General features: G+C 40.2%; 2 protein-coding genes across 4 annotated transcripts in view; both read right to left on the bottom strand.

Moving 5' to 3' along the window:
- snx10b (sorting nexin 10b) overlaps positions 1-6426 on the bottom strand; it is a 9606-nt gene extending 3180 nt beyond the window's left edge. Inside the window, exons 1-5 of the mRNA XM_062063029.1 lie at positions 6316-6426; positions 4880-5003; positions 4572-4672; positions 4391-4492; positions 11-220 (exon numbers count right to left, since the gene is read on the bottom strand). Coding sequence (XP_061919013.1) covers positions 11-220; positions 4391-4492; positions 4572-4672; positions 4880-4975 — 509 coding nt within the window. The 5' untranslated portion in view covers positions 4976-5003; positions 6316-6426. The remainder of the gene's footprint in view (positions 1-10; positions 221-4390; positions 4493-4571; positions 4673-4879; positions 5004-6315) is intronic.
- On the bottom strand, positions 6320-24947 carry cbx3b (chromobox homolog 3b). 3 transcript variants are annotated; one of them, XM_062063027.1, is made up of 6 exons: positions 24688-24947; positions 24344-24487; positions 15430-15574; positions 13747-13892; positions 13278-13419; positions 6320-6426 (listed from the first exon to the last, which is right to left on the bottom strand). In XM_062063027.1, exons 1-5 carry the CDS (start codon positions 24900-24902, stop codon positions 13299-13301), a joined length of 771 nt encoding a protein of 256 aa, XP_061919011.1. In that variant the 5' UTR covers positions 24903-24947; the 3' UTR covers positions 6320-6426; positions 13278-13298. The 3 variants fall into 3 exon arrangements, with proteins under 3 accessions (XP_061919011.1, XP_061919010.1, XP_061919012.1); XM_062063026.1 differs by lacking the exon at positions 6320-6426 and having other exon boundaries at positions 9428-13419; positions 24688-24946; XM_062063028.1 differs by lacking the exon at positions 6320-6426 and having other exon boundaries at positions 9428-13419; positions 24582-24720.

The following is a 24947-nucleotide window of genomic DNA, read 5'->3' as shown; positions in this document are numbered from 1 at the left end:
AAAGTGATACCTGTCTGAGTCGGAGTCGCCCGACATACTCGAGTCCTTCTGTAAGTCCTCTTGTGATAGAAACCTCCTGATTCCGCAGCACTGGACCGCCTGGGCCACAGAGTAATGTGTCCTTCCTGCAGCACACTCCTCCATCTTGGCCACGCTGAGCTGGGACTGCAGGAAAAGGTGCAGGCAGCTGTCAGACAGCAGCAGAGGACTCTGCAGGATCCTGGATGAGAGGATAGTGAAACATTAGCAGGAGGTACACTTTACCCAATCAGTGCTCGAAATTATCTTCAAATAAATTATTTTTAAAAGTCTAAATCTAATATTAAGCCATTTAAAATGTATATTGGCCCACATCTGTCATCTCAACATTATTTTATCTTCATACAAGGTTCCTAAGTTGAAGTGGACTCATTTTGAATAGCATGATTAAAAGTAACAAGTATGAGTTTTAGAACTAGAATTAGAAACTACTTTATATGAAATATAACCACATGGCATTTTAAAGATTAGCATATTGACACCAGGCACAGTATTATATAAATATTAAGAAAAATAAAACAAATGACACAAAAAAATAGGTAACAGGACTGTGCTAAGATTTCAACGTCTTTTTATTTTGGGCCTTCCCATGGCCTACAGAAGAACTGAATGATGCAACTTCCTATGTGGACCACGTGGCTTATAATATATATAATCAGAGTGGGTAATGTGTGAGGGTAACAGGACTGGGTGAAACCGCAGGGACTTGACTACAGTGAGAATTGAACCCTCAGGTTTATTCAGCAAACGTTTGCTGTACCTTGGCCATCATTTTTGTTGTGTTCCTCCATTGTACATCCTTTTTCTTATGAGGGTTTTTCAAATTACATTTTCTATGTCCAATTGGTATTATTTTATTTGAACCCTTTGAGGGCCTTTTGATCAACTGATGTCCCGGTTTTCAATTAGAATTACAGCGCTTTCCATTTGTACTGGGAAGTCAGAATTTCCGAGTTCCTTGTCATAATTTCAACTTGAATGCCTCTCGAATACCAATTCGAAAATGTCGGAGAATTCCTATCACCCCCGAGTTTGTTTCAAAGATGGCGGCTCTGGATGTAAACAATGATATCCATCCATTTTCTACCGCTTGTCCCTTTCGGGGTCGCGGGGGGTGCTGGAGCCTATCTCAGCTGCACACGGCGGAAGGCGGGGTACACCCTGGACAAGTCGCCACCTCATCGCAGGGCCAACACAGATAGACAGACAACATTCACACTCACATTCACACACTAGGGCCAATTTAGTGTTGCCAATCAACCTATCCCCAGGTGCATGTCTTTGGAGGTGGGAGGAAGCCGGAGTACCCGGAGGGAACCCACGCAGTCACGGGGAGAACATGCAAACGCCACACAGAAAGATCTCGAGCCCGGGATTGAACCCAGGACCTTCGAACAATGATATCTGCTTCTAGAATAACCAGTATTTGCACTTCTGATTCGTTTTTGTCGCAGTAAATCAACTATATACAATGTATTGTTTTACATTTATATATGGTAACGTCACTGTAGTGTAAATTTGGCCATCTTGATTTTCAACTTTGTAACTGGAACGCGTTCTACTCGGCAGTGACGTCATTCTCAGCTCCGACGTCCCACTTCCCAAATAAATTGAACGCAGCATTAATTTTACTATCTTAAACCTGTGACATTATCAGATCAAAAGTCCTTCAAAAGGTTCCAAATTCATTTCAATTGTTATTTTTGATTAGGACTGAAGTTTGAGAAATTTGAGCTAAAAAGGTAAAAAAACAAAAACAGAATTAAAAAAATGAAGCCAAAACATTTTTACGTCCTTCAAAAACTTAAGGACTTTTATGTCTGTGTGGCTTTGAAGATAATTAAAATGTAATGTCCCTTCCGCCCGAATGCAGCTGAGATAGGCTCCAGCACCCCCCCGACCCCGAAAGGGACAAAGCAGTAGAAAATGGATGTCCCCAGATGGTTTATTAAATATACTAGGACTATCCCGATCCGATATTGATAACGTTTATCGGTCTGAAATCAGCAAAACAACAAGTATCGGATGATACCGGCTTGCATTTAATTGTCCCATACAAGTTCCGGTACAAGAAGTCCTGCAGCGTGTTCACTTGAGCAAAGTAGAACAGCCAGTTAACATCTAAATGTCCGCCAATTATCACACAAGATTGGTGTTTTCTTCTATTTTAGTCAAGTCATTTACAAAAGGTAATCATGGTAAGCTATACTGTAAGCCAGGGGTGTCCAAAGTGCGGCCCGGGGGCCATTTGCGGCCCGCAGCTAATTGTTTACCGGCCCGCCACACATTCTGGAAATGCTATTGCAAAAAAATATATATACATTACAAAAAGTGGAATGAGGTGAAATCTAACTAGAAAAAATTGCAAGGTTGACACAAAGCTGCCATGCAGGCTGCTTTTTTTCTTTTGTCTATCTTTATTTTTCTTTTTTTGCCATTGCTTAAAAAAAAAAAAATCAATGTTATAACGAATTATTGACCTATTCAAGGCTCCAATTATTTCAAATATTTCACTTTAAAATGTTTTATGTGGAAAATATTGCATATATTGTGTGGTTGCCATACAAAAACATCAACGTTTTCTTTGACAAAAGAGCATAAAACAAACAAAATAATAGTTCAAACGTAAAATTGACAGATATATCTGAAGTTGATCTTGTAACTTAAGTGTTGAAAGTAAAAAAAAACTAATACAAATGTATCACTTTATGAGTGGGGCAACTTTTGTATCCTAAATATATTTAATGGGATTTTATTTATCTTTTCACTGTGATTACTCAAAAATAACAATGAATTAATATCAATGGTGTCTTGCATTATTGATGTTTTTAAGGCTCTAATTAGTTCACATCAAACATTGCTTTCTGAATGTTTTGGGCAGTGGGGGAAATACTGCATATTTCAGTTTTATTATAAAAAACAATGTTGTCTTGACAGAAAAGGCATAAAACCTTTTTGTTTTTTTAAATTTTATATCAACCTAAAGTTGATATACTGTAGAGATTTACTGTAAGCGTTAAATTAAAAAAAATTAAAAAATAATTTGACTTGTTTTTAACATTTTAATGACTTAGACCCTTTATGGTCCCCGGGAGCCCTAAAGGTAAAAAACAAACAAAATCCATATATTTTGTTATGATTTGAAAATGAAAACTATCAAAATGGCCCCCGCAGGCTTTAATTTTTCCGTGTGCGGCCCTCAGTGGAAAAAGTTTGGACACCCCTGCTATAAGCTATGAGGAGCTCACAGCTACACAACAACTAAGCACACAAATTAGACGTATGTTATAAGTGTCCTTAATTGAACAATATTGCAGTCCAAAACCTGACATGTTTGTCAATATAAACAAGTAATAATTATAGTTGCATATAACTTACATATACAGAGTCTTGTCTTAGAAAGTATCCAGTAACAAACATGTCTGCATTATTCTGCTGACTGCGTTAACTTAATTTAATGAATTATTCTGACCACGAGGTCTCACCAAAATACCTCAAAAGCATACATTTGTCATAAGGTTAGTGTTTTCATACCTACCATTGTTCTCTTAGTAATTACTATAATTTTCGTTAATGTTGTATCGAAATACTGTCGGTATTGGCCAACACTCAAGGTTCCAATATCGGTATTGTATCGGAAGTGGAAAAGTCGTATTGGAACACTCATATGTATTTTTGTTTTTATAAAGAATCTAATCTATAATGTATAGTCGGGATCAGGAATAATGTAGATTACCACCATCACTCAGTGGCCTAGTGGTTAGAATGTCCGCCCTGAGATTTGTAGGTTGTGAGTTCAAATCCCGGCTGAGTCATACCAAAGACTATAAAAATGGGACCCATTACCTCCCTGCTTGGCACTCAGCATCAAGGGTTGGAATTGGGGGTTAAATCACCAAAAATGATTCCCGGGTGCGGTCACCGCTACTGCTCACTGCTCCCCTCACCTCCCAGGGGGTGATCAAGGGTGATGGGTCAAATGCAGAGGATAATTTCGCCACACAATCATTGGTACTTTAACTTTATGTGTAGTGGATGAATGATAGGTTTTCAGTTCTCTGTGGAAAAAAAGCTCTGTATACTGTAAATTTAATACATTATTTTTTCATTATTATTAACACAAATATGTAAAAAAAATTATATTTTGTAATAAAGGAAGCGGGGAGAGGCAAAACTTTTTTTCACCAGTGTTTAGGGTAGTCAAATTCAATTGTATTTATTACATATGCCATCAGATCAATGTGCAGGATAATTCCCTTCATAAATTATACCGTGTTTTCTACATTTTATTTTGTGGGGATGTAAATGGCCCAGGAACAAATAAAAAGATGGCAATATTTGTGACTCTTACTGTTCCAAGAACCTCTGGAGGCCCGCAATGCGCTCTGAGATCTGCTGGGCATTGTTCAGACTGAAGAAGGGGTTCTTGGGTGGCAGGTCTGGCAGTTGCGCCCTGAGAGCAACAAGTAAAAAGAAACATTTAGCAGAGCAAACACGGGAAGCGGAGCACATTTTTGCTCATTTCTACTCACATCAGCATGGAGTTCGCTTGCAGCCTTTGTCTGAGCCACACAAACTCACTGAACCTCCTACGCACTCTCGATGTCTTCCTGGTAAAGAACACACTGTCCGTCTAAAAGACGAGAAAAAGTCAATTTTCCACTGCTTATCCTGTTCAGGGTCACTGGTGAGCTGGAGCCTATCCCAGCTGACTGAGAGGCGGGAGGTGCGTCTAATCACAGGGCTCACGAAGACAAGCACACATTCACATTGTCGCTGCTGAGTGAAGCATAACTATCAGTGGCTGCCATGTCAAACAGTTACTTCTTATTGTACTCACGTGCAAGCACACTTCATAGTCCATGTATGCATGCCAGAAGTCATTATTCTGGATGCGCGGGTCTCGGACCCACACGCTGATGATGGCCTGCTGCATGGAGGACTGAAGCTGCTGTCGAGACTGACTGAAAAAAAGGGAAGCTTTTGTGGTTTAAAAACAACAAAGAGGAAGTGACATGACAACGTAACAGAAAAAAAAGAAGTTAGGAAAATCCATATAATTGGAACAAGGGCTATTTAATAGGCGTCATCCCAAACTTGGGAGACAAACATTTTTGCAGAAAATTCCTAAAAACGCTTGAATGCAACTGTTGAATAGAACAATGTTTTATTTAACCATTGTTGGGCCACGGGCTCCACCTCGAAGGCCGCCAAAAAAAATATCTGTTTCTCAGCTGTGATCCGTATGGGCCGCAGCAGTACTCAGGTGCAATACACTCTTCCACCACTTGTGGCAGTAATGACAATATCAAACAAACAGAAGAAGTCTGGAGCTAAAGTCATAGAGAAGTTTCTTTAAGCACAAAAATTATGACTAAAGTGGTGAAACTGTGTTTTCATTCACACAGCTAAGTTAAGAAACATATTCATTATTAATTCAGTTTGCTTAATTTATCACAACATAATTGTATGCAAATGTATTTTTTCGTCAGTTATTTATAAGTTTATGCAGTATATTTGATAATTATTTATTTTTCTAATCAGCCTGACCCAAGCCTAAGGTTTATGTGTTAAATAAATGATCATCTTTGTGATTAACACATGGTTTCATATCATTTGACAAGGTGGTAAACTGTAAGTAGGTTAGGTATAATTATTAAATAGGATTAAAATCAACAGTGAGATTACCAATCCAGTGTTAATATTGGAGTTGACCCTGTATAGTAGAAAAGTTAGGCCCCGAGGTCAAAAGGGTTAAGAACTCCTCATTTAGAGAAACGTGGACCACTTAAACACATCGGCAGATCCTTGCGTTGACATTTTAAACTTGCTAGCAAACTTAGAACACTGTGATTCTGCAAGGCACCCCATTAAGCCCTCCCCTTTTTTTGGCAGTCACACATTCTTTCGCAAGATGTTGCTGTAGTCATTTGTACAATTTCTTTAGTTTTACTAGTGGTGTTCCTCAAGGTTCCATTTTAGGTCCTTTCAAAAACTTGTCAGAGACACACATTTTTGCAGCAGTTTCTTAAAAACACAAGCGTGCTATCATAAAGATGATCTTTGACTAGCTTTTTTGCAGAAAATCCTTAGAAACAGCAGGGTGCTCATGTAACTCCGACAAAATAAATAGACCAAATGTCTACTGTAGAGGACACTGGTAAGCCAGTATATACAAAAAATTAGTGAAGGCAGAAGTCTGGCCCCCGGTCCTTAGCGTTCTGGAAATGTGGCCCTAAAACAATTTAGCTGAATATCTCAAATGTAAACGCTTACCTGATTTCACCAGGCCTTCACTTCCTTCCCTTGCTGGCCAGCTATGTCTTTGTGTTTCAATAACATGTCGGATTGTGCTGCACTTTGCAATGTGCTGGAGCCTTTTATTTACTGTATAAAAAAAAGAAAGAAAAGGAGCAAAGGTTTCAAAATAATGTCACAAGACTCCCATTGGCCCCTCCCCTTTGCCCTTCCAGTCCTGCGGTATCACATTGTTCAGTATACTTTGTGCAGTTTTCTTTCAATGTGCCACTGGATCTGCAACTTTCTTCTCACTAGATCACACCATGTCCTTGCGGAGGGAGAACAAATGAAAGTAAAAGCAATGTTACAAGTGTCACCCTGTCTGTAAGTAGGACACTTTTAAGCACCTTGTCCCTAAAATGACAAAAACTACAACCATCATGACCTTTATAGCAGCGTCCATTGTCCAACTGCTCACGTTTGCTGCTGAATGACTTGTCAGCTTTTTTCAAGATCATGCTCGGAAACGTGCGGAGAAAAGAATACACAGGAAAGAGTAAAGGTTGCACAATAATTATTTTATCACCGTATCTCTACAGTGTCCACACACACACACAGTAACAGCCGATCAGTAGTACAAGAGGTTTGTTTTTAACAGGTTAAAGGTCAAGCGTCCATCCCATAACAGGATACGTCCCTTCCATGTGAGGAATGACTGACTGATAATGACATCCTGTGTCACATTCTAAAGTGCTACATTTAACATATTTTCACACACTGTGCATCAATTACAAAGAAAATAAAATGGCTATTTTGGTTAGCGCTCATATATATATATACTTTTTTTTTTTTACAGTTTTAATGTAAATTTCTTTAAAAAAAACAAAAACATGGTAGGTTACAAAACACATTCCAGTAACTAAGTACATTTACTCAAGTACTTCACATTTAAAAGACGCACAAAAAGTATTCGGGGCACCAATGTAAGATTTACCCCGGGGGGAGAAAGTGTGACTTTTTTGTCCTTTCAGTAATTTTTTGCAGAACTTTTGGCAATTGTTGTGTTACTCTGTATCAGGTCTGGGCAATTATTTTGACTCTTGGGGCCAAATTTAGAGAAAAAAAATGTGTCTGGGTGCCGGTTTTTTTCATAAATACAATCATGTGTGCTTACGGACTGTATGCATGCAGACTGTATTGATCTATATTGATATATAATGTATATATTGTGTTTTTTATGTTGATTTAATAAAAAAATAAAAATATTTTTTTTTAAATTTCTTGTGCGGACCGGTACCGGACCGCGGCCCGGTGGTTGGGGACCACTGACTTAGATGACCATAGTAACTGATTAGATTACCATAGTAACTAATTAGATTACCATAGTAACTAGTATAACATGCAAAAGCACAGATTCCAACCATTGAAACACTTTGTATAGTTCAAGACTGACGGTCATTTGAAAACATCACTGCACATCATAATGGCAGCTACACTTTCCATCTTCAAGATCTAAAAAAAATATTTTTAATGTCCGGTGGGCCAGATTGAAAAGCTTAACGGCCCGCGCGCGGCCCCCAGGCCTTAGTTTGCCCAGGTCTGCTCTATATTACACATGATTTTTCCCATGAGGGCTTTTTTTAATGATTAATCAGAATTTTTAGCAAAATGTATTGGCAATTTTGTTATTCCATTATACAGGATTTATCATAAGAGGGCTTTATTTTCCTCTCCACATCCGGAGGAGCCAGATGAGGTGGTTTGGGCATCTGATCAGGATGCCACCCGAACGCCTCCCTAGGGAGGTGTTTAGGGCACGTCCGACCGGTAGGAGGCCACGGGGAAGACCCAGGACACGTTGGGAAGACTATGTCTCCCGGCTGGCCTGGGAACGCCTCGGGATCCCCCGGAAAGAGCTGGACGAAGTGGCTGGGGAGAGGGAAGTCTGGGCTTCTCTGCTTAGGCTGCTGCCCCCGCGACCCGACCTCGGATAAGCGGAAGAAGATGGATGGATGGATGGACTTTATTTTTTTTTTATGATAATTTTTTCCTCCACAGGTGCATGATACACTGTCAGTTATTCAACAATACCTCAAAGCCAAACAGGACATAAAAGTCCCCCATTTTTCAGGTACATTTTTTTTTACTTTCTTTGCACAAATCAACTTCAGTCCTAAACGAAAATACCAAACATGTAATGTTTTTTTTCCTTTTGATCATACGTTAGTTCTCAATTAGTATAAATGTGCATAACATGAGTTGTTTTACTAATTGAAAACTTTCAGACCATCTTAAAAAAAGGTCAAAATCTAAAAAAAAAAACATTACATGTTTGATATTGATATTTCAGATGGACGTTTAAGACATTTAAGCAAAAAAAGTAAAAAACAAAAAAGTAAAAAACAAAAAAGTAACGTTTTACGACCTTCCAAAACAGACTTTTAGGTCCCGTTTGGCTTTGAAGATAATTGAAATCAAATGTCCTCAAGAGGGTTTTTAAATATAACTCAAAACCTGTACACACATCATAATACTGTAGTAATCTGATACAGTACAAGACTTTTTTTACCTTGAAAAAGTCTGAAATAGACAGGTCATCTTATATTTAGTGCCCAGAAATTTATACGATGAACTTATCCCTAAGCCTGTCAGAGTTTTTCTTCTAGAGTGAAACCCTGCATGCTCCTCATTTAACATACGCGACCCAACATATTCACATATATTATTTAAAAAAAACTTGCCCAATCATGCTTTTTCCCCAGTAGAAAATGTCCCTAAGTCTGTAGTAATGTATAAATACGTGTTAATAGAGCATCACATTTACAGCAAACAGTACAGAGTAACAAAATGATGTAGGTGCAAGACGGCGGCTCCAATCAGGCCTCAAAACTTGCAGCGAGGTCAACACAAGTTAAGGCTGAAATATGCTATCTTGCATGACTGACGCCACCTGGCTCCTCCCCCTGCGGCTGACCTTTACGTGCACCGCCAAAAAAAATCTAGCTTCACGCCAGCGGCGACATGGACCATCTTTTCCTTCTTGCCTGCATACTTGCCAACCTTGAGACCTCAGAATTCGGGAGATTGGGGTCGGGGTTGAGGTGCAGGCAGCATACCCCTTCCCCTTCGAGCTGTCCTGGATGAAATGAAATTATTTTTTCCAATCATTTTGGAACTTGCAAGCGTATTTCTTCTTCTTACTCGTCGTCGCCATGTCTCTTCTTCGTTCTTCTGCTTCGTCTCCTTCTTATTGTGTGTGCACTTGTGCACTGAGCTCCAAAAGCCGTAGATGTTATTGTAGCGTCCCGGAAGAGTTAGTGCTGCAAGGGGTTCTGGGTATTTGTTCTGTTGTGTTTATGTTGGGTTACGGTGCGGATATTCTCCCGAAATGTGTTAGTCATTCTTGTTTGGTGTGGGTTCACAGTGTGGCACATATTAGTAACAGTGTTAAAGTTGTTTATACGGCCACCCTCAGTGTGACATGTATGGCTGTTGACCAAGAATGCATTGCATTCACTTGTGTGTGAGTATGTGTGCTTGAAATTAACGTTATCATCAAAACCAGTTTAAAGATCATTCAACGTGTCAGCATCTCTTAACATCTTGGAGTAAAGACCTTTGTTAAACCCGTCCAATGCTACATTATGTGACTGGGCCGGCACGCTGTTTATAAGGAGGAAAAGCGGACGCCTGGACAGCATGCGGCTGTTAAGAGGTGAAGGTTTTAGGTGAGAGAGGACGCAAAAGGCAGTGCCTTTAAGGCACGCCCCGAATATTGTTGTCCGGGTGGAAATTGGGAGAATGGTTGCCCCGGGAGATTTTCGGGAGGGGCACTGAAATTCGGGAGTCTCCTGGGAAAATCGGGAGGGTTGGCAAGTATGCTTGCCTGTCCTCTGCCTCGACTCGTTCCGGGATCACACAGCCCACTTTTGCTAAAGTCCTTTCTTCCGGTTTGGTAGCAACATGGACGATAAAAGTGATCGTTGTTTGAAAAATCATTAGTTCCAGCTGCAACAACAATGTGGATGTCACTTCAGTCGCCATTGCTTACAACTACAGTAGAACCTCGATTTAGGAACCCCTCATTGGACGTACTTTTCGATATAAGAACCTCGAACCGAATAAAAATATGCTTTATTGTACAAACTTTAATGGGCTCCCAGCGCAGCCATTTTGTGCCCAGCAGCACATTCATCGCAGGAGGGTTTAGTGAACTCTGGTGCTCATTCAGTCAGCACAATAGCACTGTTTTCTGTCTTTTTTATTTTACTTATTTTTTTACAGCATTTTTCTAATTTTGCTAAGTCAATATGAGTCCAAAGAAAATTAGGGACAGGTGATGTTTGGTTTGAAACATTCAGGAAGTATCCACACCGTTGTCGACACTGCCCACTCGTGATATTGTTTTGAATTTTGTTATGAAATAGTTGATCCATCACCCCCTTGTTATGTTTGTTTGATATACAGTTTGGCGTAGCGCTTGATTTTGTGTTCAAAGTGCTTACGAAACTATTGCCTTGTCACGGCTCTGACTTATTCATATTTTTATTGTTTCTTATGGAGAAATTTGCTTTACTATACAAACTTTAATATATAACCTCTGTTTAAGAAATAAGTAAGTTCGTAAATCGAGGTTCCATGGTACTACACACAGGAAGCTAATACCTAGTCAACAAAAGTTGTGGTTGTTCACGCGAGAGAAGGGCTGGGCGGTATACCGGTATTACAGTTAATACAGGCATATTCTAGAAAGAAAGATATATTTGAGACAATACCGCCATACCGTATCTTTTGTTGTGCCTTTGTTACGGCTGTTTGATCTTCTCTGCGCCTGACGGGCATCCTCTTTGGCTCAACCCCACTTCTTGCTTGTGTGCGTAGGCTTCTCTGACGCACAATGATGCAACACAACAAACTTTTCCAAAGAATATGGCACCTCCTGGGGCCGACTTCTCGACTCCCGAGTGATGCAATGCTTTGGTCAGCGGCTGCATTTGGCGATTGGTGAGTGACTACAGATTTATTTACAAATACACCAATTTGCTTGAGAAGCCATATCTCTCCTTGCAGCGACTTTATCATTAATATCATCTGTTTATGTTGTTCAGTTCTGTTAGCGACTCTCTGCTACTCGCTGGGTGTGTCAGATGTTAAGCCACTCCTCGGCTTGAAAGTCCCTCTGCCCATACCCCGTGCAGACTAAGCTAGTGTAGCGGCTGGGTGGATGAAGAGTAGTTTCAAACTGAACAACCAGCTACTTTCACCGCAGTGAGCGAGTAGAAGCTACATAAGGCCTGGGCTATTATTTTGCCTCAGGCGGCCTAATTTAGAGAAAAAAATGTGTCTCAGGGACCGGTATATCTATTTTTAGGAACACTAATACAGAACCTTGTAATAATGTCTGATTGAATGCTAAAAACGTTATGACAGACCGCCTTCAAAAACGGAATGGAAATTCACATTTATTTTACTTAATGAGACACCCAGAATGTAAATGAAAATAAAGAATGTGGGATTGACAACATATGAACGTCACACCCCCTCTCAATCCACATATTTTACAATCAAGCGAAACGCAACAAAAATGCAACAAAACACAGCAAAATATGAAAGCGAAGGGTAAAAAAAAAAAACCCTACTACCTGATGTATCTGATTTATCACCGACCATTAGAACTTTCTTGTAAAAATCTCCTTCCGCGTCTGTCCCTGACACCTGCATTTCAGGCTGACACTCTGTGGAAACACTCACACTGCTTGGTGCCTCGTCTGAGCTGCTGTGACTTAGATGACCACAGTAACTAATTAGATTACCATAGTAACTAGTATATCATGCAAAAGCGCAGATTCCAACCACTGAAATACTTTGTATAGTTCGAGACTTACGGTCATTTGAAAACATCACTGCACATCATAATGGCAGCTACAGTTTCCATCTTAAAGATCTAAACAAATTATTTGGGAATGTCCCGCGGGCCATATCGAAAAGCCTAACTGGCCGCATGCGGCCCCCGGGCCTTAATTTGCCCAGGTCTGAGCTACATCTATTGCCGCGCACAAGTGTGAGGCTATAAACCTAACGTTAATTAACAAAATACAACAAAAACGGCTTTGACATAGTAACAGCTAACCAATTACTTTATAAGAATAAACATGTTACGTTACTTACAACAAAAAGTAATTTGAGTACTCTCAACACTTAGAACACTTCTGCAACTTTAAGGACTTTGCATGTTTTGTTTACGATACCGATATATATCGTATATCGCTATTCGGCCTCAAAATACCGGGATATCTGTCGTGGTCCATATCGCCCAGCCCTACGCGAGAGCATATTTCAACCTTACTGGAATCAGAACAGGCAAATGGTATGGATTATGTGAACGCCGCATTTCAGGAACGCCTACATCCCAAGGAGGAGCGTACCAGTGCGAGCCGCTTTAGAAGGCGCTGGGGGCAGTGCCGCACGAGACGGAAGCGTGGTTGACACGGCAGCTTGACGATCAGGCGGTACTGTAACTCTAAGTCACTCCGTTATTTTTCATTCTCAATTAGTGGCAAGCACTTAGGCATGTAAGTGTTTTAAAATATGTTTAATAAGTGTCAAATTATGCAAGTTGTTATAGAGCTTATGTAGAATGTGAAAAATACTCTAAAAGCGGGGATTTACTGTATATTGCATGTAAACTGTTGAATTAATGTTAATATACTCATTAAGTAACACATTTAATTCTTCTTCCACCTAAACGCTAATGCTAAATTGTGCAACAACACTCTAAACAACAACCCGCACACAGGAAGAGCAATAAGGTGAGAGGGAAAATGGACTAAAATATGAAATTCCCACCGACAAAGACATGTTATGTACAGTGATTGTGTGTGTGCTACATGTTGAGGCGAGAAAAAGGCTTCAGGTCGCAACAAATTCGGCATTCGTCTCCACAGTGACATCAGCTGAGCGACGGCGCTCAAAGGAGGTAAAACGTCCTGCAGGTTCACCTGGGCCTACAATCGCACACGTCACTGCTCGTCTTCGCCGCAGTGCCAGGTCAGCCTCTGCTCGTAGAAGTCAATGACTGCTTGGGGACACCTGGCGCTCGCTTCATGAGCCGACAGCAGGGCCACGTCGCCCGAGTTCTTCCTGTGAGACGACACATAAAAAAACACGAACTGGATCATTTCTGCAGCTCGTTTTTTTTACTAGCATGAGGCAAATTGGATTCATCAAATTGAGCTGTTTTTTTTGTTTTTTTTACTTAGGAGCAAAAAGGTGTAATGTTGGATAACACAAATAACAATATGCTTTGTGACCTAAGTATGTAAAACTGACTTTTAAGCGCTAACTAAATTAAAATTAGTTTTTGATTTTTAAGCATGCGGGCCTTGGTGGAAAGAGAAACCAAAACCCAAAAAAATCCTCTTAATTCCCGTAATGCAAACTGTCAAAATGAGGAAGCAGGGAAGTTACCATTTCACCAGAAATACCAGCTCTCCTTTTCGGTCAGTGGAGCCGATGATGCAGTCCGGCTGGGGGTAAGCGCTGTGGTCGGCGGGTGAGTCTGCATCTCCCACGCCGTCACCATCGCAGTGATGAGTGTGAGTCTGTGACGGGGACTGCATGAGGACCAAAAGAGAAAAATACTGTCACATGTACACATTTTCATTAAAAGGGGGTTCATAATCTTCCTAATTTTGGCCAAAAAAAAATTCTTTATTTTATCAATTAATCAAACTTTATTTATATATTCATGCACAGATAAATTGCAACACAAAGTGCTTTATGCGAGGAAAAAAAGATGCTTAGCTAGCATGCCTGCTCCTACTTGCTTTTGGTGTGTGACATGTTTAGTACCCTCCTAATACATGATAATGATACTTAAGATACTAAGAAATGAAGAATTAATTTGGCTGTAATGGAGGTGATTAATATTAACTTTGGGGAGTGTCTGTGCATGCAGAGAGATAATTAGCTGCTAGCTTGACAGCGGGGGTACTAAAAAGAAATACACTGTCAGTCAGAGGGCATCAGTGTTTGTGATCGCCATTAGAATGCATTAATCAGCAATGGCAACTATATACTTCCTAATCAAAATCATCCAATACTGAACAGTGGCCGATTAATCGGCACATTCCTAATATTAACACGATGTTTTGTACAAATATGATAAATATCTATTACTTATTAATCAATTTAGTATTGATAGATGAAAAGTGGGGATGTCCGCTAATATCTGACTGCCGATATTATCGGCCGATAAATGCTTTAAAATGTAATATCGGAAATTATCGGTATCGGTTTCAAAATTATCGGTATCGGTTTCAAAAGTAAAATTTATGACTTTTAAAACGCCGCTGTGTACACGGACGTAGGGAGAAGTACAGAGCGCCAATAAACCTTAAAGGCACTGCCTTTGCGTGCCGGCCCAGTCACATAATATCTATGGCTTTTCACACACACAAGTGAATGCCATGCATACTTGGTCAACAGCCATACAGGTCACACTGAGGGTGGATGTATAAACAACTTTAACACAGTTACAAATATGCGCCACACTGTGAACCCACACCAAACAAGAATGACAAACATTTCGGGAGAACATCCGCACCGTAACGCAACAAACACAACAGAACAAATACCCAGAACCCCTTGCAGCACTAACTCTTCCGGGACGCTACAATATACACCCCCCCCCCCGCCCCTCCCCAACCCCCCCCCCCCCCCCCCCCATCCCCACCCACCTCAACCTCCTCATGCTTTCTAAGGGAGAGCATGTCCCAAATTCCAAGGCTGCTGTTTTGAGGCATGTTAAAAAAAATTATGCACTTTGTGACTTCAATAATAAATATGGCAGTGCCATGTTGGCATTTTTTCCCATAACTGGAGTTGATTTATTTTGGAAAACCTTGTTACATTGTTTAATGCATCACAACAAAATTAGGCATAATAATGTGTTAATTCCACGACTGTATATATTTGTATCAGTTGATATCGGAATCGGTAATTAAGAGTTGGAGAATATCGGATATCGGCAAAAAAGCCATTATAGGACATCTCTAATGAAAAGTGAGTATTTTATCTGCCGAGTGCAAATGTTTTGTTTGATTAATGTGGGGAAAAAACAAAAACACACGTCTCTCCACACATACTCACAATTTCCGTCTCGTCTGCCATTTCCTCTTTAAGAACGAACTCCTGCTCCACTTCCTCATCAACGCCTGAGAAATGATTCCTCAGAAAGTCCTCGATCAGTTCAGGACAGTCCAGGTTGTCCTCGGGCTCCCACGTGTTGTCAGCGCTGTAACCGTGACGCACAAAGAGGAGGTGAGTGCATCATAGGTAACAGTTACATGACAGGGACATGTCCTTTCATGCTCAGGTATAAACACAACAACAATAATAATGCCCAGGCATCAAAGCAACCTGAACGTGTGCATCATAAGTGCTTTGACTAATGACAAATAACCTCATTATTTATCGGCACAGTTAGTCCATTGCACACTGGCCATGCTATCACAATTGTAATATTAAACAAGTCAGGAGTTTCTATTTTCTGTTTATGATTTTGCAGAAAAAGTCCCATTATCTTGAAACCAGGGTTGAAGCTGGGAAAGGTAAGAGCACACCCGCCTCACACCACTCCCACGGTAAGGTAGGAGAAAATATTACTGCTTTATTTACTTATTGTAATATGTTGTTGGCTGTTTTAAGATTGATACATGTCTATCTGTGTTGGCCCTGCGCCAGGGTGTACCCGCCTTCCGCCCGAATGCAGCTGAGATAGGCTCTGTCACGCCAAATTTCTTCCCTCTACAAAAACCTTCCCTCCCCCATTTACTTCCGGGGCTGCGTCCAATAAAATCACAAAGTTTCCGGGGGTCCTTAACCTGCACGCGACTGTCCTGTTTCGCGCATGTACAAAAAAAAAACAATAATCGATTTCTTCAGATTCCAGCAGCTGTCAAAGACGAAGTATCCTTCCAGCAACGGGCAGTCAAAGCCGAAGTGCTATCGATCGCTGTCAATGACGTAAGAGGAAACATGACCACGGAAGTAAATGGGGGAGGGAAGGTTTTTGTAGAGGGAAGAAATTTGGCGTGACAGCTCCAGCACACCCGCGACCCCGGTAGGGATAAGGCGACCCCGGTAGGGATAAGCGGTAAAAATGGATGGATGGACATGTAAAGCAACATGGGGCACCAAACGACTTCTCCTCCTCAAACTGTAGCATCAATATCTGATTTTTTTACTGTCTAGATAACTTTAGTCTTTATTTGAAGGGACAATGTACATAAACATTAAGCTCAAAGACAGATATGTTCTGCACCAGATTATAGCTAAATAGCTCATTTCTATCTGCAGTCCCTGGCTACCTAAATTAAAGAGATACAAAAAACATGCAATAAAATTATGACAATAAAATTATACTATAGCATGTAATCAAATTAAGAAAAGTCATAAAATGCCCTTTTATTGACACATGCTTATTATACATTAAAACCAAACCTCATTTACATCATAACACATCGACAATACATGCTCATTTGTAAAAAAACAATCATGATTTTAACAGACACACCTCACAGCTTACAACAATAAGTTGACATGTCAAACATAGAGTCCACCTCAGTGACCGTGTGAGCAGCTTTGATTGCTCCAAAGCCACTTTTTAACTTCAATTGTGAAAGAAGAGTAATCTGTTAGACTTTTCAAGTTTGTTGTGGGTCCTTCCATTCCTTTATCGCTTTATTTCTATGAAAAGGCTGATTGTGCAAAAGAGATTTTTACATCTGGGTACGCTACACTGCCCTCTGGTGGAGGCTTGTGTGTTTCTAGTTGTCACAGCAGATGTAAACTGGACAAAGTGCTTAAGTGGCGCTGGTGCAGTGTTATTTAGGATTCGATGGGCCATTCGTATTGATGCTAATCTTTGAATGTTAGCAAAATTTAACAATCTATATTTTTGGAGAACTAAACAGTGATGGTGGCGGTGTGATTTTTGGTCAAGGATTTTGAGCGATTGTTTGTGCAAGGTTTCCAATGGGCTCAGTGTAATTTTGCTTGCCTGGGACCATCATGTTATACAATAATAAAAACGAGACATAATCATTGCATTAAAATAAGTTTGAGCTGCTTCCAGTGTTTACGAATTACTGATACATTTTAACATATTTATGTTGTACTTAAGTCTGGCACATCTGTTTGATTTGTTTTTTAAAGCCAACTGTTTTGGGTCTAAAATGACATCCAGGTAACGTTATTCACTAACATTTTGCATTATTTCCTTATTAACAGATATATTTGGAGAGGATGACATTTTATATTCCATCCATCCATTTTCTACCGCTTGTCCCGTTGGGGGTCGCAGGGTTGCTGGAGCCTATCTATCCATCCATCCATCCATTTTCTTCCGCTTATCCGAGCCTATCTTTGTTTACAAAATACATTGTTGCCGTTTTCTTAATGTTTAATGTAAGACTGGAGTCATGTAGCCATCAGTGCTCATCTTGTTTGAAACATTCAGGAATAAAAAAAGATACATAAACTTTAAATTGTAAACAACAAAATACAGTCGTCTCTCACCACATCGCACTTCACTAAATCATAGAATAAATAAAACAAACCTTTTTTTAAAGCATATGCTACGTGTTTTGTCCTCAATTAAATGTTAAATAAGTTCGTATTAAAGTGCAGTATTTGTTAAATTTTCTATAAATTATGCTTTATCGATGTTGTGAAGATAATTGCCAAACCAAGTTCTGTTTCCTGTTTCCGGGTTAAGGGCTGCACTGCCAGCAACAATAGGTGGATAATCTTGGCACTACTCTATCTTCACTGCGACAATCCTAAAACTTAACTTTTGGCACGACTTTTGATGCACTTCATCCTCAACTCCTGCCTCATCAATAACACTTCTTCTCATTAGTGAGCCTTTGGCGTGAGCGATGTCAAACGAGAACAGAAGTAGCATCGGAGTTTCCGTAGCATTTCAGACTACCTGAGACTGTTATAAACTATCAGCAACACTCCGACCAAAGAGGAGATGAACTCTTTTGATGCACTTTATTTTCGACATCAATAACACATCTTTGTCGTGATCCATGTGGAACAACAACACAGACATGCAATGCCAACTGTTAAAGGAATTACCCAAGATGTAATAAGTATTTCCACGTCATGGCCGTATGCCGACCTTAGCAATGGCGCTTGGAGGATCCTTCAGGCTAGTATTGCACAATACAGTAGACCACACTCAAGGCTACATAATTGGGTCAAACGATTGTAAAGGTGACTATATTAGAATTTGTTGCATGTAGGGATGATGTTTGATAAGGAATTATCGAGTTCGAGCCTATTATCGAATCCTCTTATCGAACCGATTCCTTATCGATTCTCTTATCGAGTCCAGATATGTTGTTGTATATGGAAAAAAACACACAATATTTGGTTTAACAAAAGCTCACTTTTATTATATAATAAAAAAATAAAATCTAATAAATAAATAAATATTGACTGTTACCCACCTAAAAAAATAAAATAAAATAAATAAATATTGACTGTTGTTACCCAAAGTATATTAAGTGGGATTTATCAGAGAAACAAATATATACAGTAACACAAAAACAACCTGTCTCCGTGATCACTATAGGTGTATAAATAATAATATAGTGTTAAATAAAATCAGTCCCTTGGGAACAAAACTGAAAATAATACAGCTCTCCAAAAAGTGCACTTCTGCTGCTATTTGACATAACTGTTTGTTATGATGCTTTGACATTTTTGCACTTTATTTCTTTTTTGAAAGAAAATTCTATGAAGAGAAAAGTTGTTTGCAAATGTGGTTACAATGCTAAAAAATGAAAAGTTAAAGCTAAAAAAAGAAATACACTTTATTGAGTTAACATTATTTCTTTATAGGGGCAAAAATGTTATGAGCTAGAGAATATAACAACTACACTACCCAGCATGCAACGGGAGTTACGAGCATGCGCGGTAGCCCCGAAAAGTGTTGTTGCATGTTGCCACGCTGTGAAAGTAAACGTCAAGAACTCAGCCAACACGCCTCGTCTGCATTATTTATAATTAGACAGACAACACATATACAGTGTGATTTTGTTTTGTTTACAAGGAAAGAAAAACAAAAGTTCAAAAAGGGAGATGTGTTGTATATATATGTATGTGCTGTGGTTGCTTTAAGAACGTTGCGACAGCTGCCGTAAAGGAGGTGCGTTGCTAGCCTGGTTGCTATGTTTCCGGTTGGTCGTAAAAGTGTTCGTCATGTGTTTTACCCTGCTAAAATCTCTCAGTAAAGTTATTCGATGGATTATAGCTTTTGTTTTGAACTTTATTACACCTTGGAGCGCTTTTTCCCGTCCATTGTTTTCCTGCTTTTGCTATCTGCGCCTAACGACTGAGCTACGTGACGTCATTTCTTGTGATGTCCCACGGAGCATTTCTGGTCGGGACGGGATTCGAATAAAGAATCAACTCTTTTCCTTTACTATAGTGGTCTCGATAACGGGTACCGGTTCTCAAAAAGGGATTTGAGTCCGAGGACTCGGTTCTTTTCTTATCAAACAACCGGGAAAACCGGTTTCGAGTATCATCCCTAGTTGCATGGGACAATGCACACTAATTAACATATAATCTGATCCATATGTCCCTTCTACACTAAGGTTATCCAGGGTATATCCTACCTAACCTTATCCTTGTCCACACACACAATGGTTGTTTAAGACCCCTCCCCCTCTTCGTCCGCCGGCGCAACGCGACCTAGTACGCATGCGAGGAAAATGCGCATGCCATAGTCACCTCCAGTGTTGCTTTGTGTGCAAGTTCTTAAATTAAATTGAACTTATCTGAACAATATCCAGTGTTGTGGTATTTCATTTAACTGCAATCCAGTGTGTTGTGGGGCCCTATTGTAGTGAATCACACATGAGCCATCATAAATTAATCAAATATTTAATGGACACGTGAAAGTAAACAATGTGATAAAGAACATTTTACATCAATCAATCTAGGGATCTAGACATCTGGTCAGGACACTCCTCACTCTTTTGCCTTCACCTTCATTGTCCATTCGTTTTTGGTGACTTTATATACTCTGGACCTAAACGTTGAGTCCGCGACATACATGGCGGACAATAACTGATACAGTCTGCTTTGCCAGTCCAAAAGCATTCGCCGTTTTCCGTAGTCTTCCCTCGACGGCCAGGTAATACAAAGCACGCGCTACCTTTTTTATCACATCCACGGGAGCCCGCATTCTCGTTGTCTCTCCTTCCACAAAGAAACAAAAGTTTTTCGGTAAGTAGAATCACAGTTGACCCGGACATTCGAAAGTTCTCTTGCCATCTGAGAAGTGTTGTATCCCAAATAGCTGCAATCGCTTTCACGAGCGTCTGTACAGACGGAAGGAGAAACACGGGCATGTCTGGATGACTCGCCTCCATATTTCCAGTGGTTAGCTCAGAGTTACGAAACCGTTTTATCATAAAAACATGTATCGTATTTTTCGGACTATAAGTCAACGTTTTTTCCATAGTTTGGCCGTGGGTGAGACGTATACTCTGAAGCGACTTATGTGTGAAATTATTAACACAATACCGTAAAATATCAAATAATATTATTTAGCTCATTCGCGTGAGCGACGAAGAAAATGTCTGCAATCGTCACACACACATCAGCAATCGTCACTCACACGCCAACCAATAAGAATTCGGCGGGGGCGGGTCATGGCAGAAGTGCATTGTGGGTCTGTATGCTAACTGTTATATGCTATACGCTACTGCCGGAGCTATTAAAATGGATCACATCAACATTGGCGGTAACTTATAAAAACTGAGAAGGACTGAACTAAAATGGCACCGAAAAGGAAATCATATACTGCAGATTACAAGATGGACGTAGTGAAATATGCTGCAGAGAACAGCAATCGAGCAGCAGAAAGAAAGGACGATAGCGGGGCACATACCAGGAGCGACACCGAGGAAGAAGATTTCATGGGATTTAGCGATCGGGAGTGACAGATTGTTTGGTAAACGTATAGCATGTTTTATACGTTATAGTTATTTGAATGACTCTTACCATAATATGTTACATTAGCATACCAAGCACGTTCTCAGTTGGTTATTTATGAGTCATATAACGTACACTTATTCAGCTTGTTGTTCACTATTCTTTATTTATTTTAAATTGCCTTTCAAATGTCTATTCTTGGTGTTGGGTTTTATCAAATAAATTTCTCCCAAAAATGCGACTTATACTCCAGTGCGACGTATATATGTTTTTTTCCTTCTTTATTGTGCATTTTCGGCCGGTGCGACGTATACTCCGGAGCAATTTATAGTCCAGAAAATACGGTACACAAACGTTAGAAAACACCAACATCAGCATAAAAGAGTGCAATATGGGTGTTATTTATTGTTTAAAGGGCTCTAATATTGTTTTTAAAAGTATTTTGAAGGCCGTTAACAGATTTTTAATGCTCTATGAAAATATTCATTTTTAAAAATAATCGTTCTTTGCGGAGTTACGTACTAGTTAATCACTGTGCTAAACGAGGGACGACTATAATAATGAACTTAATGACAAAAAAAAGCATTTTGCACATAAAATGCCCTCTTTGTGGGTATAATAATGATGTATTATTAAATTCAATAATTACTAAGGATGATACTCGAAACCGGTTTTCCCGGTTGTTCGATAAGTAAAGAACCGAGTCCTCGGACTCAAATCCCTTTTTGAGAACCGGTACCCGTTATCGAGACCACTATAGTGAAGAAAAAGAGTTGGTTCTTTATTGGAATCCATGGGAACGAATCCCGTCCCGACCAGAAATGCTCTGTGTTACATCACAAGAAATGACGTCATGTAGCTCAGTCATTAGGCGCAGATAGCGAAAGCAGGAAAACAATGGACCGGAAAAAGCGCTCCAAAGTGTAATAAAGTTTAAAACAAAAAGCTATAATCCATTGAATAACTTTACTGAGAGATTTGAGCAGGGTACAAACACATGACGAACACTTTTACGACCAACCGGAAACATAGCAACCAGGCTAGCAACGCACCTCCTTTACAGCAGCTGTCGCAACGTTCTTAAAGCAACCGCAGCACATACATATATATACAACAAAAATGACATCACCCTTTTTTAACTTTTGTTTTTCTTTCCTTGTAAACAAAACAAAATCACACTGTATATGTGTTATCTGTCTAATTATAAATAATGCAGACGAGGCGTGTTGGCTGAGTTCTTGACGTTTACTTTCACAGCGTGCTCATAACCTTGTTCTTAGCTGCCGGGTGGTGACATGCAACAACACTTTTCGGGGCTACAGCGCATGCTCCTCACTCCCGTTGCATGCTGGGTAGAGTAGTTGTTATATACCCTAGCTCAGGGGTCGGCAACCCGCGACTCCGGAGCCGCATGCGGCTCTTTGACCACTCTGATGCGGCTCAGCTGCATTTACAAACTGCGTGCCAGCCCGGCCACATGTTGTATGTAGCTTTTACTTGCACACATAGGAGACAGCAAAGCATACTTACTCATCAGCCACACAGCTTACACTGACGGTAGCCGTATCAAACAACTTTAACACTGTTACGTTACAAATATGCGCCACACTGTGAACCCACACCAAAAAAGAATGAAAAACAGATTTCTGGAGAACATCCCACCGTAACACAACATAAACACAACACAACCAATACCCAGAATCCCAAGCAGCCCTAACTCTTCCGGTCTAGATTATACACCCCCGCTACCACCAAATCCCCCCACACATCAACCCCCCCCCCTCCGTGCGTTGGTTGAGCGGAAGAGTTAGGGCTGCATGGGATTCTGGGTATTGGTTGTGTTGTGTTACAGTGCAGATGTTCTCCAGAAATGTGTTTGTCATTCTTTTTTGGTGTGGGTTCAAAGTGTGGCGCATATTTGTAACATAATAGTGTTAAAGTTGTTTTATACGGCTATACCGTCAGTGTAAGCTGTGTGGCTGCTGACCTAGTACGCCTTGCTGTCACTTACATGAGCAAGCTGAAACTGCATTCTACATGTGGTCGATCAGATACACTGTTTGGGCAGGCTGTAGAGGGCGCCAAAAGCAGTGCCATCACGCCCTGATATTCGGGAGTCTCCCGGAAAAAATTAGAGGATGGGCAAGTATGGCGCTATCAAGCGCCATTCATTCAAAACTCGCGGGCCGCACTAACATCGAATTTCCACATCAAAGTGCGTGCCGGTGCGTGTGTCTGAGACCCCTGGTTAACATAGCACAAAGCATTTTTTGTATGCAGTGTTTTTCATTTTAAATTTTAAATTTTTTTTTGTGGCTCCCATTATTTTCTTTAATTTGTGAAACTTGCCAAAATGGCTCTTTGAGTGGTAAAGGTTGCCGACCCCTGCCCTAGCTCATAACATCACATCTTTCCCCCTATAAATTAATAATGTTAACTCAATAAAGTGTATTTCTTTTTTTAGCTTTAACTAAATTGTTTAGCATTGTAACCACATTTGCAAGCAACTTTTCTCTTCAGAGAATTGTCTTTCAATAAAGAAATGAAGTGCAAAAATGTCAAAGCATCATAACAAACAGTTATGTCAAATAGCAGCAGAAGTGCACTTTTTGGAGAGCTGTATTATTTTCAGTTTTGTGCCCAAGGGACTGATTTTATTTAACACTATATTATTATTTATACACCTATAGTGATTCTGAAAAATCCCACTTAATATACTTTGTTTAACAACAGTCAATATTTTCTTATATAATAATAGTGAGCTTTTGTTAAACCAAATATTGTGTTTTTTTCCATATAGAACAACCTATCTGGACTCGATAAGAGGATTCGATAATAGACTCGAACTCGATAATTTCTTATCAAACATCATCCCTAATAATTACCCTTCAGTTAATGTGTTTTTTTTTTAATTTGTTTTAAACATTCTGTTTAAAATAAACATACCATACAAGATATGTACAGTTCATGCGTTTGCACTCTCTGAATATATTCGTTTTAATTGCAATCTCATCATTCATGTAAACATGAAATAACAGCAACTCACTCAGTGAAGCCTTTCCACTTGAGCAAGTACTCTACTCTTCCATTGAAGATTCTACGTCGAGTTATTCTCTCCACCGCAAACTCCTGGACAATAGTAGATGTCTCCTCCGTCTTCCTCTGCTTGACTGTCTGCTTCTTCCTCATCCTGTCCCACACAAAAAGACACACAATGGAAACATGGCAGACACGAAGCGATGACAAGCGCGTGTGTTTACGTAGCGCCACCTGCAGGATTCTACCTGAAAATGAGCAAAGTGTCAGGTGAACATGCTAGTTTAGTAGTTCCCACGTATGTTGTGATGGGAGTTAGCAACGTGTGTGAGTCGTGGGAAAACACGAACGTACGCTTTATGTGCTAACGCGGTCGTCCGCTTCGGTTCCGTTCGGGGGTTTGAGTCCGGGGAGAAGTAACGAACACTCCGCGTCCTCCTCCGTGCCGCTCCGAGCAGCCAGCAAGCCTCTGCGGCGTTTTTCCATGCAAGGGACAACTCTTTGCTGCGATCAAAGATGGCCGTTTGGATACTCGGAAGAAGGAAGTGGTTGCCAAGGGAAAAGGTCATGCCAGGAAAACCGAGAAGGGTCCCGCTTCAGCTGCAGACACGCTA

The sequence above is a fragment of the Entelurus aequoreus genome, linkage group LG11 (genome assembly GCF_033978785.1).
Source record: "Entelurus aequoreus isolate RoL-2023_Sb linkage group LG11, RoL_Eaeq_v1.1, whole genome shotgun sequence".
Taxonomy (NCBI): Eukaryota; Metazoa; Chordata; class Actinopteri; order Syngnathiformes; family Syngnathidae; genus Entelurus; species Entelurus aequoreus.
Note: the sequence above shows the minus strand (reverse complement) of the source record. Positions and strands in the feature narration are given on the sequence as shown.